The 13,736-nt window shown below is 37.2% G+C and overlaps 1 protein-coding gene across 6 annotated transcripts in view; it reads left to right on the top strand.

Moving 5' to 3' along the window:
• Positions 1-13,736, top strand: part of astn1 (astrotactin 1) — a 335,466-nt gene that overhangs the window by 115,234 nt on the left and 206,496 nt on the right. For all 6 annotated transcript variants that reach the window (XM_026373631.1, XM_026373633.1, XM_026373635.1 and 3 more), the window contains 2 exons: positions 3,384-3,521; positions 10,948-11,098. In XM_026373631.1, the coding sequence (XP_026229416.1) occupies positions 3,384-3,521; positions 10,948-11,098 (289 nt within the window). The remainder of the gene's footprint in view (positions 1-3,383; positions 3,522-10,947; positions 11,099-13,736) is intronic.

The raw sequence follows: 13,736 nt of genomic DNA on the forward strand, positions 1-13,736 counted from the left end.
AATTGTCCGGAGCATTCACAGCGAGTGGGCGTGTTGATGACGTTTCTGCCATCTATCATTTTGTCCAACTGCTGCTGCCTCATTGTGTTGTAAACAAAACACAGTGATTTCTGTAGCATAATGTTTGTGTCATGTCGTGCCTCCTGCACGCTCTGCAGTTTTCTAACACCATAACAACAAATTTTAGTGCTGCTAAAAAATCCCAGAGGTCCAGTCATTTGACATCCTCCCGAGTCAAGGTTCAGAGCATTACTTGTTTAATTGCTCTAACTAAACTGCAATCACAAATAGGTTTTAGTGTTGAACATAATTGCAATATCTATACATTTGCTATTAACATGACATGCAGTATTTTTACAATCAACATTAAGTTACAAATGTGGTACTGATACTTAACAAATCAATTAAATGTTCACATGCTATATCAGATATACTTTTTTTGCACAAAAGTACCTGCTGTAAAACAAGTAGTTTTGTGACTCCAGTGTTATTAACATTTTGTATGGTTGGATTCAGACACTCACAATGGAGGGTTCGGGTCAGGGAATCACTGTAGAGTGATGAAATAAATACAAACTGAAGCTCATTTTTAACTTATGTCTTTATTAAAATTTCAACAAAAACATGATATGTCTCTGACCCTAACCTCACATGGGGAAAACTGAATTGATTGGACATTGTTTAGTTTAGTGTGTGAACATTTCCTGAGGCAACTGTATGTTTTAATAATCAACATGCTCAATAAGTGCTGTTCTGTGACAGATGCCTTAAAACGAACGTATACAGTCTAGCTGACGGGTAGCCCTTCTCCATGTTCTCTGGCCAACATTTCATAAAGAAACATACAGCAGAGCACTCGTCTGTGATAGAGCTAGCTAACAATGTTTTTTCTTCCCAAAATGATCCATTCCCTGACTTGAAAAGAGAACAGATCTGACAGAGGAAGTGCTGCTGCCTTCATTACAACTCTCTGCCTCCGCAGCAGTGAAAGCAACAAAACACTGTTTGTGCTAGGGCTTACAGTAGAAAGGAATCCCAAACAGTTCCTGTGGCCCGCTCTCGTGGCTGTTACCATTGCCTTTACGTTGGCAACTGACACAGGAAGCTGGCATCATGCTAATATCTGCAGGAAAAGGCTTTGATACTTTCCTGTTAGTATATTTTCTGCAAGAAGCGTTTTTCTTCTCGCAGTTTAAAATGTCTTTGTCCATAAACTGCTTCCACCTGGCCATCCATTCTAGTTTAAATATATCAGTCTCGAGCTTTGAACACCAGCAGGCAACCCTGTTGACTCTGCGTTAGACCTTGAATGTCACCCAGCGCTCAGGGAGCTACGCAGCCATTATTTTGTTTGCTAAAGCATATATTACCATTAAACACAGAAGCAAATGAGGCAATTAGAATCACAGTGGTATAGGCAGAAAAAAAAACTGCAACAAAGCAAACTCGAGCATGCATGCAAAATTCTCCTGTGTCAGAAAGGATAAATGCTGAGAGTCAGCATTCAAACACGCAGCGCTTGCCGTTCGCACAGTATTAAACACCAGAAGCTCCTCTGAATTCTGCAAACATGTTTTCCACTCGACAACTGTTGTCTCATGGGAACTCTTAGTGTTTTCCACCTCCAGTTTCTCTCAGGGTGAACCAGATAAGTCGTACAGCGGCATACTGCACTAGTCCCCAGTTGTCCATTATAAAGCAGTGCTCGTTAAGTGGCTGCTAATTTGTCCTGTGGTCACCCATATACGTCATACTGCATCACGGGGAATTTCAGTTCTCCTGCTGTGCACAGTCCCAGAAGAGATGGTGAAATGACTTATGAGAAAGGTGGAAAATCTTTCCGGAAAGAAAAACACACACAGCATATTACTATTTTAGATGGCTTACAGCTTGAACCAAATGTTACACGATAAATGGCGGAACGACAACACTTTGATCCACTGAAAACTTGACTTTGAAACAAAGGGAGTAATTGGCTGGATGTAATTAAGTGTTTCATTTCCACAGTGCTTTAATCATTCTCTTCTTAAAGTGACTGGTAATGCATGCAATCCCCACATTCCACTGCCCTTTTCTTATGCAAAGTTAGCATTTTATTAAATGCAACTTGAACAATTGTGAATGGGGAAATCTGTTTAGTCTGCATAAAAATGGTTGTTAACTGTTTAATCAACAAGTTCCCCTCTTTTGTACTACAAGTATGCATGCATAATTCATCAGCGCTAATAATGCATTTGATGTTAATCAGCGTAGACTGTTTAACTTAAAGTTGGAAGCATTACATTTCATCTGCAGAGTGTTTAAAGATTGATGATGTTCATTGACTCACAAATAAAGAATTATTTTAAAGCTCTTGTTCCAGACATCTGTTGTTTACAGATTTATAGCCCTGTTTTATCTCAGGGGAAACTCTCACTGGCCTTTTTTCTCCAGGTTTTTCATTATGTATGCATTGCACCTATTAGCACACAGTGTCCTTTTGTAAAAAAAAAAACCCAAAACAAAACAAAGAAAAAAAAACAACAAGAGTTATGCAAAATGAATACATTTCCTGAAAGGTAAAATAAATAATGCCTAGTCAACTTGATGTCATTATCCAGGATCATGTTGATGTTGATGTGATATGGTGGTTGGTTTTGGCACCTTATGGAGACTAGATATTGTCTTCATTGACAAGTGTTATTTTGAACATGACGAAGTAGATTTGTTTAGAACTTAGCTTTCTGATGTTTGAGAAGTCAGGATGTCACAAACGTTGCCTTGACTGGGCTACAAAATATCAAACTTTGAGTGGAAAGAGTTGGAGAGACTTGCTTATTTGCTGAATGAAGCTGAATACATGCTTCACAACTCTTTCCCATTATTTGTGGAGATCAGCTAAGAAGTGAAACATCTTCAAAAACCACAAGCTAGTCCAGTTGTCACTGAGAAGCACCTGTGCCAAAACCTTTTCCACCATGTTTCCAGGTTTCAAACCCATATCGTTTCAAAAGGTTTTGAGCAGAATTATGCTTATTCCTCACTACTTAGTTTGTAGAGGGTTGCTGATGGCTGGAGCTGATAGCAGCTGACACGGAATGAGAGGCAAGGTGCACGATGGACGAGTCACAGGTCAAACATTTGTTGGAAGTGATGCAGCAGTTACAAAATGTAAACAAAGTGGACTTGTGGACATCTTGGAGATATATATAGACAGGTGTGAACGGTGCATCTCGGCTGTCCACCTGTGTTGGGATCACTGAAACACATTTTAAAACTAAGTCTTAGAGATAGAGATTTCCTTCCCTTTATGTCTTTTGACTATGGGTGGACACAGAACAAGAAGAACATGCAAACTCCACTATAACCATCCTTGTCTCTTGTGCTCTTTTTGTCCTCTACAGGTTCACCTACACCTTAGGAGAAGGAATGTGGCTGCCACTGAGTAAAAGCTTTGTCATCCCCCCCGCCGAGCTCGCCATCAACCCCTCAGCCAAGTGCAAGACTGACATGACAGTCATGGAGGATGCAGTGGATGTGCGGTGAGAGATGACATTTACCAGTAGCTCTTTTATTCACCGTTTCCTTCTAGTGGTGGTGTTTGGCAAACCTAATAATAGAAGCTGCAACTAAAGAAATAAAAGGTTTAATAAGGCTGTGAAGTGATGTAGGATTTTACTGCCTACTGCACCAAACTGAACAATACTTGAGGCAAGTTCTGTTCGGTCCACTCTGTTTTTTTATTGTCTCTGATGAAGCATCACAAAAGCACATATTGACTTTTTGATAAACACGCCCAGCACACCTCACTGTTTTGTATTTTCATTTAATCACCATTTGTACTGTATTCACTGTTGTTGCAGTGAGCTCTATAAGTTTAATGACTGAGGTCTTAGCAGTCATAATTCACAAGGTAATAAAACTTCACATCTAAAACAAAATCAAATAGCAAAAGGTAGACAAAAAAATACAACAACAACAAAAAACTGAATAAAACAAATAGGAAGAAAAATAATCTTGGCAATTCAAAGCTATAAGGAGATTCTCTGCTGTTAAATGGTTCACAGCTCTGTGTGCAGTGACTGAGAAAACCTTAACTGAGCTTAAACATTGCTGCTATTAAACCTGGCTCAGCTGACAGCAGTAAGATCACAACATTTTTTAGCTATTGTGCATTCATATCAGTGGGCCGGTGATACTGTTCAGTCCAGATGTTTGGTCCAAAACAAGACATTTTTACACCAAGACCGACGCAGTGAAATGAGGATGAAGTTTGTGGCCTCTTCATCTTGTGGTCACATTTCAACCACAGTTTTTACTCTGTCTTTTAAGGTGATGCTTGTCAATCATCCCTTGGGAGGTGGAATCGACACTTAGCATTGGTTGCTCTCACTCAGCAGATACTGAGACAAAAGATACTAGTCTAAAAATATTCCGACCTCCTGATTTCTTCACGTTTTCTGTGTACTTTATACTAAGCAGTTTCAGATCTTCAAAAAAGTCTAACATCAAACTAACGTCAACATCAGCAAACACAAAATACATGATTAATTTATGTGATAATTGTATGTTTTGAAGCAAAACTATGTGACGTATTACCAGCTAGGCATGTGGGGAAAACGTCATACTCACACTGTGCTAGTCAAGTCAGTCAGAGGCACTTTGGATAGTTTCTTCATCCATATTTTTATATGTATTTATTTATTATTTAGTAGTTAGTATAAATAGAATTACAACCCATTCAGTCCTTGATACTTGACAACTTCATAATAATTTTAAGCAGGTTATGTAAAGTTTTGTTGACAGTACAATGTAGTGTAGTATGAAATTAGTTTTGGTTTAATGCAGCAGGCTGTGAAATGTTGGGGCAGACCTACTCTAGGGGGAATGTAGGCAACACAAGGCGAGCATGTACAGTGGGAAAAATGTTTGTCTGGAAATACAGTTAGATTAGTTGGTTTCTTTTCAGAACAACAAACAGGAGTGTATTCATAGTAGCAAAGCTGTCATGGTTGTAGACAGCAAAACGACACGTAAATTACAACTGACATATTTTTGACAGGGGTAAAGACAAATTTTAAAAAAGTGACGCTCATCCAGCAAACATGTCAGTCTAGTCAGCCAAGCAGTCTGTCTTACTGTTGGTGAAGCATGGTGTCTTTACACCTGGCAGCCGGAGAATAGAGAAACCACAGCAACATCATCAAAAGGTTTCAGTGTTTCAATGAAATTATGTTGAATTTGTTGAAGTTGTCGACATCATGTACCTTTTGTCTAATGTCTGATTCTGCTAATTTCTATGTGTCCTAGAAATTCAGGTTATATTCAAGTGCAACTTTCCCAATCTTCCCATGACATTTATACCATTCCCATTGCATTACACTGCCCATGGAATATACTGTATAATAATGTGTTATTTGCTTTTGCAGTGGTTCTAAATAAAAAGAAACGCCAGGAGGTGGCCACTGAAACCTTGCTAAATACATTGCCAAAAGAAAGTGATTTTGCTGTTTAGCATTAGTTTTTTTTTTTTTGTTGTTGTTTTTTGAATGCATTAAGCAGAATTAAAGAAATCTTTAAGGCTGAGCACCAAATACATCTCAGTAAGAGGATAGCATACATGATGTTAACTTCCAGCAAAGGCAGCACAATTTACTTGATATATGAAGATGAACAATTTGATGGCACTATCCACTCAGTAAAACCCACACATACATCAAGGGATAAAGCTTATCTACAGAATATGAAGAGTACTAAACTTTGTAACATTTTCTTATATGATATTCTTTTCCTTTTATCTCTGCATCTTAGCATCCCTTTGCAAACACACTTATTTTATCATTTAGTGTACAACAGTAAAGCCAGTTTATCCTTGTGCCATACATTACTGATTATTTATGGTGTATATGCTGGTTATTATAATTCTATTAACGAGCAGAAAAATTATCAGTCCCATTTAAGCTCTTTATGATAAAACAAAATACAAGGAAATAGAAGGTATACACATTAAAAAGACTTTCTTTATAGCTCTTATATAATTTCTACAATATAACCTAAAGAGGTAGAACAATGTGGCTCAGTTTTTTTCACAGCAGTGAGCCATATATCTCGACTAATCGAGGTAGTGCTGTACATGGAGGGTAAGTGTTCTTTGAACTGCTGCAGAGAACATGTCTGAACTGTCATACTCTATGTGTCATTACATGGCGTTCTGACGGGTTTAATTGAAAGCAGGCTTGAGATCAAGGTCTCTCCTCAACTGCAACAGACTCCCTGTCAACAGATATCACATTATTGTTTCCCTAAACCAGAGGCGATTTGAAAGAAAGACTCAGCTGAGAGATGAGGCCGTGCCTCAAGAGCTAGAATACTATTATGGAAAATGGCTAAACTTTGTTAGATTTTTGTTTTTACTTTCATTCGTATTGAGCTTGCTTGATTCTCAGACCCAGTGATTTAATAACGAAATAGTCACTTGAAATCTCTCAAACTGGTATTATTATTATTAAATATTGTGTTAATATTGTTTTGAAAGCATAAACCAGAAAGTTACCTGGAGAAAACACATGTGCTTGCTGCTAATGACTTAAAGGTGAAATGGATGTAGAGATAATACAGCACATGTGTAGCCAGGCCTTTAGCTACAGTATGTGTGTGTGTATGTGTGTGCATGTCTTTATCTCCCTGTGTGGATGAAATTTTGTTCTTGTGAGGACATTTTATTAGCCAGTCCTCAGAAGTTTAATGAGTGTTTTGTATTGTGTGTTATGCCAATGAGTGTCTTTACAAGTATAGTAAGGCATGACTTGATTTCTCCGAACAGGAGAGAAAGTGAGCAGATTCATATTTTAGTCTGTGACTGAAAGAAGCAAATGTCTCTAAAGTGTTTAAAAACCTGGAGTTACAGCAGGTATCTGTTACAGTGAATGGAGAGTGAGTCACATCTTTTGCATGTTACAGCTCAAAGAGAGGAAAAGAAGTCTTAATTTTTTAAAACTATATTTCACTAAACTGTCAAATACTGATCTTGGAAATTATGCAGTATTTACCACTGTATATGCACCTTGTTTGATTTCTTCTGTCGACAGGAATGTAGCGTGCATCATTTCATACTGTATATATTCTCCATACATCATATTTACTGTATTTCTATTCAGTTTTGGACATCATTTTAGAATTTTCACTTCCCCTACTCCATGTTTACACATTTCCGTTCTTCCCTTTCTTTCAACATGTTATTTTCATTTGACAGCTTTCTTGAAGATGTGTAAATAGCTCATTTTCCTCTGATCTATTATCTGATGAATGCCGCATACAGTTTTCCCCAGGGGACACATGGAGACACTGCTAACACCTTCTTGAAGCTGATTTGCTCTGCTTTTGAGCTGCGTTCCCTCACGTTTGATATTAATTTGTTACTGTGTCTTGCTCCCTGGCAGATCTTCCTCTCCTTGAATAGCTGCCTTCATGGCAGTTATGACTGGATGACGACTCAGCCTTGTTTTTATTCATGTATTAATGTATTTCGTAGAATTGCCTTGAATTTGTATTCAGATGCTATTAGTATTCATAAGGATATATTATCTGTGCTTCTATTATATTTTAGATATTTATACATAATACAAAATACAAGACAAGATCAGACATGTGTATCCCCTTCTCCTATGCTTCTGTGCCATGTGACAGCTAATTGGATGAATATTATTGCAAAACAAACCCCTTCACCTTATTTTTTATAATCTTGAATATCAAAACTATCAAAGCAGTTATACTTAGAAATATCTTTTCATTTAATCGTTTTTTTTTTATTCATTGTCGATGACAAATTTCACTTTCTCAGAAGTGAATAAGTAACTAATGCAAGTAAATTGCAGCACATAACTTGAATCAAAACCTTTTTAGTGAGACTTCTCAGTGGTAAATAGACTGATTGAATGGTTCTTTATATTGCTACCCATCCCATTGTATAGCTATCCATGTTGATGGTACCCATAATTGATATATACATTTATTGCCTCTTTCAAGTACCAACAGTTGTCTTAGACAAAATGTGAAATATCTTGCACATAGTGCTTATTTATCGCAGGTGTGTAAGAGGCCGCAGAATAGAGGACAACAAATACAGACATGAGGGATGGTAAAGTAGCACAGTGACTTCAGTGAACACGCTTACAGACTGTCCAGGCAAACAAATTCAGAAGTCATAAACGGGCAGCTGGTGAAAGCAGGAACACATTAAGAAACTCTATCAAAATGCTAAATAAAGAGAAAGCGGGTGGGGTAGCTCCAGGATCAGGATGAAACAGAGAATGTCAGAGAATAACAGGGGCCTCCAGATGTGAGGATATATGTGAAAGTAGCAGCAGAATGAGCAAAACTAAGATGAAGGATCCATGAAATCATTGGTCACGTATTTATTTTTATTCATTTTTGGATACATGCTTACTTGGCATTTGAGTTTGAAAATTTGAATTTACTTTAAAGGTTTAAGCTATGTATGTATTGATTGTAATGAAGTTGCATTCTGATGCTTAAATAAAGTGTTGTATATTGTGACAATACAAAAGGTATTATATAATAATTTTAGGGCATCTAAAAACTCTAAAAGCACTGTGAGGGTCGCTGAGGTCATTCGTGGGTCATCGTCTCACTCAACCACGGCGTGTGTCATTAGGTTCACTCGACCATCACTTGCGACCCTGATGACACGAATGATTGTTGAGTTGGTTAGATACCTCTGACACTCAACCAATCAGTCAGAACTGAAGACACCCTTCGAATGAGAGGTGAAATGTTTTCAAGAAGTAGATTAATTTTTTGTTTGGAAACTATTTATGCTCCAAAAAGAAGAAATGGTTTTGATTTTCTTGCCCTATGGTGTCACTTAATTCCAATTCTTAGAACAAACCCAATTTATCTTGGCTTTAAAAACAACAAAATGACCAGAATCAGTCTTCCTACCACTTTGGTATTTTGGGATGTAATGGATGTTGTAGACGTGGCTTTAAATGTCCCTTTGTCTAGTATGACATTAAATTGTAAATAGTTTTGCTCGCAATCTTTGGATGTGTCCTGACTATAATTGGAGCTCGAAATAATTCAAAATAATGTGAATAACATTCACACTTGCTGCAAGTTTCATCATGTGCCAAGCCTCCGTTCAATAGGTCCACAGTGAATAAATGACAACAAAGCAACGGGCAATTATAATGGAAAAATTGGTTTGTAAGATAACATCATTTTGACTGTGAAAGGGGGGGAGAACTAAATCTTTTCACTCAGGAAAAAAAGGAGACTACAGGGAGCTGAAAGAAGAAAATATTTATGAGTGTTTGAGAGGTCATCATTTTCTTTACCAAGGCAAGGTTCATGTCAGTGCTATTACACAAGTTCCTATTTATCATCAGCAGCATCATTCCTCTGTAAAAATAGGTCTGATTTAGATTCTGTAAAAAAACACAAAGGTCCTTTTTGCTTTGTATTTCATCTATATTCATCTCAAATACTTATATTGTTGTCCTTCAGTTGGCTGATCTGCTTATTGACCTTGCATGAGGTTTACAGTTAACAAAAAAGTAACACAGAAACATGAAGTGACTGCTCAATGTAAGGTTAGAGCAATGAATACATGGTTTTATCTCATTACTCTGAATAACAATAGCTCTGTGAAAAGTCATGATTTTTCTTATATTTCATCAAAATACCTTTATTGACTCAAATACAGAGCAAGGTGTCACAGTGTGCCATGGAACACAGAAGGTTTAAGCACCACTTTCACAGTTCCTAATTCCCATCCCAGGCACATTGAAACATGATAAAATGAAATGTGATATTCTAATAAGTTTTAATGAGAGTTAATTGCATATTCTGTACAGCAAGACAAACTGTACTAATTGGAAGCTTAATTTCAGCGAGAAATCTCACTTTTTTGAATTAATAAGTCTTATTTAACTGATATGAAGGTAAAATTGATAAAATCAATAGTGATTTGTTGTGATACATTATGTTCCTGCAAACAAACTGACACTGTGCGTTGTAGTGATGATTAGCAAATTACTGTGTGATCTGCAAACTAACCTAGTGTTAGTGCTAAACAAACTCAATGACTGACCAAGCTAATGTGCTAAGCGGACAGAGAGACACAATAATGTAGTCATAATTTGCAAATTTAGGCATCCAGCTACTGGTATAGACTTCAAGTGAGTTTACTCTCTCCTTCTCCATATTTCACTAAGCTTCCCCTAGCTCTCAAGGGCATTCTAAAATTACAATAAATATAAATGCTAGAATACACCTAGCAGGAGTAGTTCCAAGTGTGTGTACTTGGTGTACTCATCTCTTTTGTCAACGCCATCTGCTGAAAGCATCCCTGATAAAATTCTTATTCTAAACTAAATTTTAGTTTGCTTACTACTTTTTTATATGTACTGTCTTATCTAATGGCAATGGATCTTGCAAACCTGCATTATGAGTATCTGCTCTTCTGGCAGGATGAGCGATCAGCCTAGGTCACCACCTAATACCACTAGGTTGACAGCACGTTTCCAAATGATGCACCTGTTTATACATCAGCAGAGCAGGGATTTATAAAAGTGTATAATATAACATAACATGGCTAATGTGGGACTTAATATACCTCTATTTTGGACTTTACTCCATTCCCTACACCATTAAAACTTTTCAAATTGTTGTAGTGATGTAGAAGTGCAGTCTGTCAGTACACCTTAACATCATTGATGGGTTTGGTTACAGGGTTATAGGGTAACACAGACCAATTCTGCAGACAGCAAAAAGTGCAACACTCATTTATCCAACAAGCCTAACTGGTGTTGTAAACTTCTTATCCCTTGTTCTCATATGGGTCGCAAGAGTGCTGCAGCCTATCCCAGCTGTCATTGTCATTGCTGGTTCTCAACAGTAATACTCTGTTGTAATTGTCTGTTGGATGCTCTTTTTCATCCTTTTCAGGGAAGAGTTGATGATCAGTTCATCCTTTGACTCTTTGGAGGTTCTCCTCGACTCTTTTGGACCCGTCAGAGACTGCACCAAAGACAATGGAGGCTGCAGTCGCAACTTCCGCTGCATATCTGACCGAAAGCTGGACTCCACCGGTTGTGTGGTGAGTTATCTTTCTTTTTGTACAACAAAGTGATAGGTGTTATACATATAACATTACCCTATCCTCAGACTCAGACTTTATGACCACAAATCAACATATTTTCCAGCATACTTTTTTTTTTTTCTGTCTGAGTACATAGTTGCCTTTTGTCTCATATGCTGCTTAGGCCGACAACACATTCATTACCTCCAGGTGGTGCTTAGCAACCAGGAAGTGTAGCAGCCAGGTTTGTTTTCTTCTCCATCTGTTGGGGACTCCAGCAATATCGTTCCTGTTATTTGCAGAATCTTAGCACCGTCTGCTAGTATTTTGCTTCCCTTAAATCCCCCACTACTATTGATAAGCTGTCAGGCACCACCAAACCACCAAACAATTTGATTTCTTTTCAAATACTTTAATGCAAACAAGTACAGCCTTTCATCTGGGCTGAGAAGATGATATTTATGCAATTTTGTATGCTTCATTTTATCTCTTATAATGCATCTCAAAGAGAGAGAAGCAACTTGTGAACATTTTCAATGGAAATTTTCATTCATTATTACATTCAAGCATGAGCGCGTATTTCTAGACAGTTACACAGACATAACAAGGTCCCTTTAGCACATATGGGTACATTTTACTTTAGGCAGTGTACAGCCATGCAAAACTATGCTGTGTAAGAACATCTGCTGATAACCAAGTCCCACTCACTAACATTAGTAGGCTGTATGCATAATCATTTTTAGTTTTGACATGTGTAGTGTCATTTGCATACCTTAGGTCATTTAAATTCACATATAGTTCACCTTTTCACTATTTGTAATTCTTTAAGATCCCACAGAGTTTAATTGAACTTAAAAGTGAAAAAGCACAAACAGTGCTGAGAAATACTATGTTAATAGTAACAACATTAATGGTGCTAATATTTAGCAGATGTGATGTTCATTGTTATTACACTAATCTAACATGTTAGCATGCTTGCTGCAGTACACAACACAGCTAGCTGGTTCATTAAGTGGTAAGGTAAATATGCAAAAAGTTGTGTAGGAGAAAAGAGCAACTTCCGTATAAAAGAAGACAAGAGATACTAAACTGGACCAGGGTTCATAGAAAAGACATGGGTAGAAGATGGGTTCTGGGTCACAAGGTTGTAACAAGTGATAAACACAGACCTGTAGTGAAAATTAATGGTCTAAACAGTCAACCTGCAGTATGTGTAGAGGAATTTATGTTTTTCTTTGTAGTACACATATACATATTTCCTCAGGAATGTTGGGGGGGGCTGTGAAGTATAAGTAAGAGGGTTAGACAGAGGTAGAGCAGAAGACATTTACATGATTGTGGTGTTTTCTCCATGCCGGCATGTATGTATTAAATTGAGATGGTTCATTATACTGTGTCCTTCCTTGAAATCTGCTAAGATTTTACAATATTTAGAGGAAGAGGAAACATTTCTAGTTGATACTGACAGTTGACAGTTGATACCGAACATATTTATTTTCTTGCAAAATATCCAATCTTGGTATTATTAGCTATTAAAAATGTTATGCCTACGTTTAGACAGGCACATCACTTGGTTAAGATTAGAGAAAGTTTGTGGTCTTTTTAAATCAGTAAAAATTACCAGTCACTCTTCACAGAACATGTTTTTAAATCTTTAAACAAAACCACAATATTTTCCAAACCTCAAAGATAGAATACTTGTATAGTAAAAACATGCTCCTTAATGATCCACCATCCACCCAGACCACCTCTTTGCCAAAAAAAAACAAACACAAAAACCTCTGTAATTCCCTATGTAATCACATTTGCAGCGTAGTAACATAGGAGTGTAATTTTTAGGAGACATGGTCATTTTTTTTGGAGATTCACAGACTTATTCAGGCAGTTATTCTAGTGAAACACCTGGTACTTCAACATATTGAACAACTGTACTACAAATATTATTAGCTGTTAGCACTCCGCTAATAAGATTACGCCTCTGAGTTTTTTGAAGGCTTAGTTGTGCCATTCATCAAAACAAATAACCCTGTTTATTTCTTGTGGGCATGTAAATGTCACAAACCTGCTGCTCAGGGAGATTAAATTTTGTCGCTGAGCAATTTGATTCCATCACAGATGTATTACTACTGCCTCAAAGCATTGCATATTCACTGGCTCACATTGCATTAAGATGTTGGTCATGTAACTGTTTCCCATTTATAAAAGTTTAACCACTTGTTAGTATAACTTGTTAGTACATGTGTGAATTTCCCCTATCTAAAATTGATTTATACGCTGTAAAATGAATCCACTGAGTTGCACCAATATTGCACTGGAATGTCAAAGCCCAAAATATCCATCCAATTTCCATCTTGTGTGAAGAGATGACAGTGATTTCCAGCCGAGACTTTGAAGTCTCACGAGCTTTGATTATGTTTTACTTAGGTAACATTCAGTTTTTTCCTGCTGTTTCCTTTTGTGAGAAAGCATGAGAAAGCACATAGCATCCTTTACACATACTGTAATTACTGCATGCCTTTAAACAACAACTTGCATTCACCAGCATCTAAAACGCTGGTTCTTTATGTTGCGCTGTGTTGCAAATCCTTGCCAAAAGCATCAGGAAAGAAAATCCAATTTGTTCACCCTGAAAATTCCAAAGAGAAACAGTGGAGTG

Source organism: Anabas testudineus, chromosome 17, assembly GCF_900324465.2.
Source record: "Anabas testudineus chromosome 17, fAnaTes1.2, whole genome shotgun sequence".
In the NCBI taxonomy this organism is placed as follows: domain Eukaryota; kingdom Metazoa; phylum Chordata; class Actinopteri; order Anabantiformes; family Anabantidae; genus Anabas; species Anabas testudineus.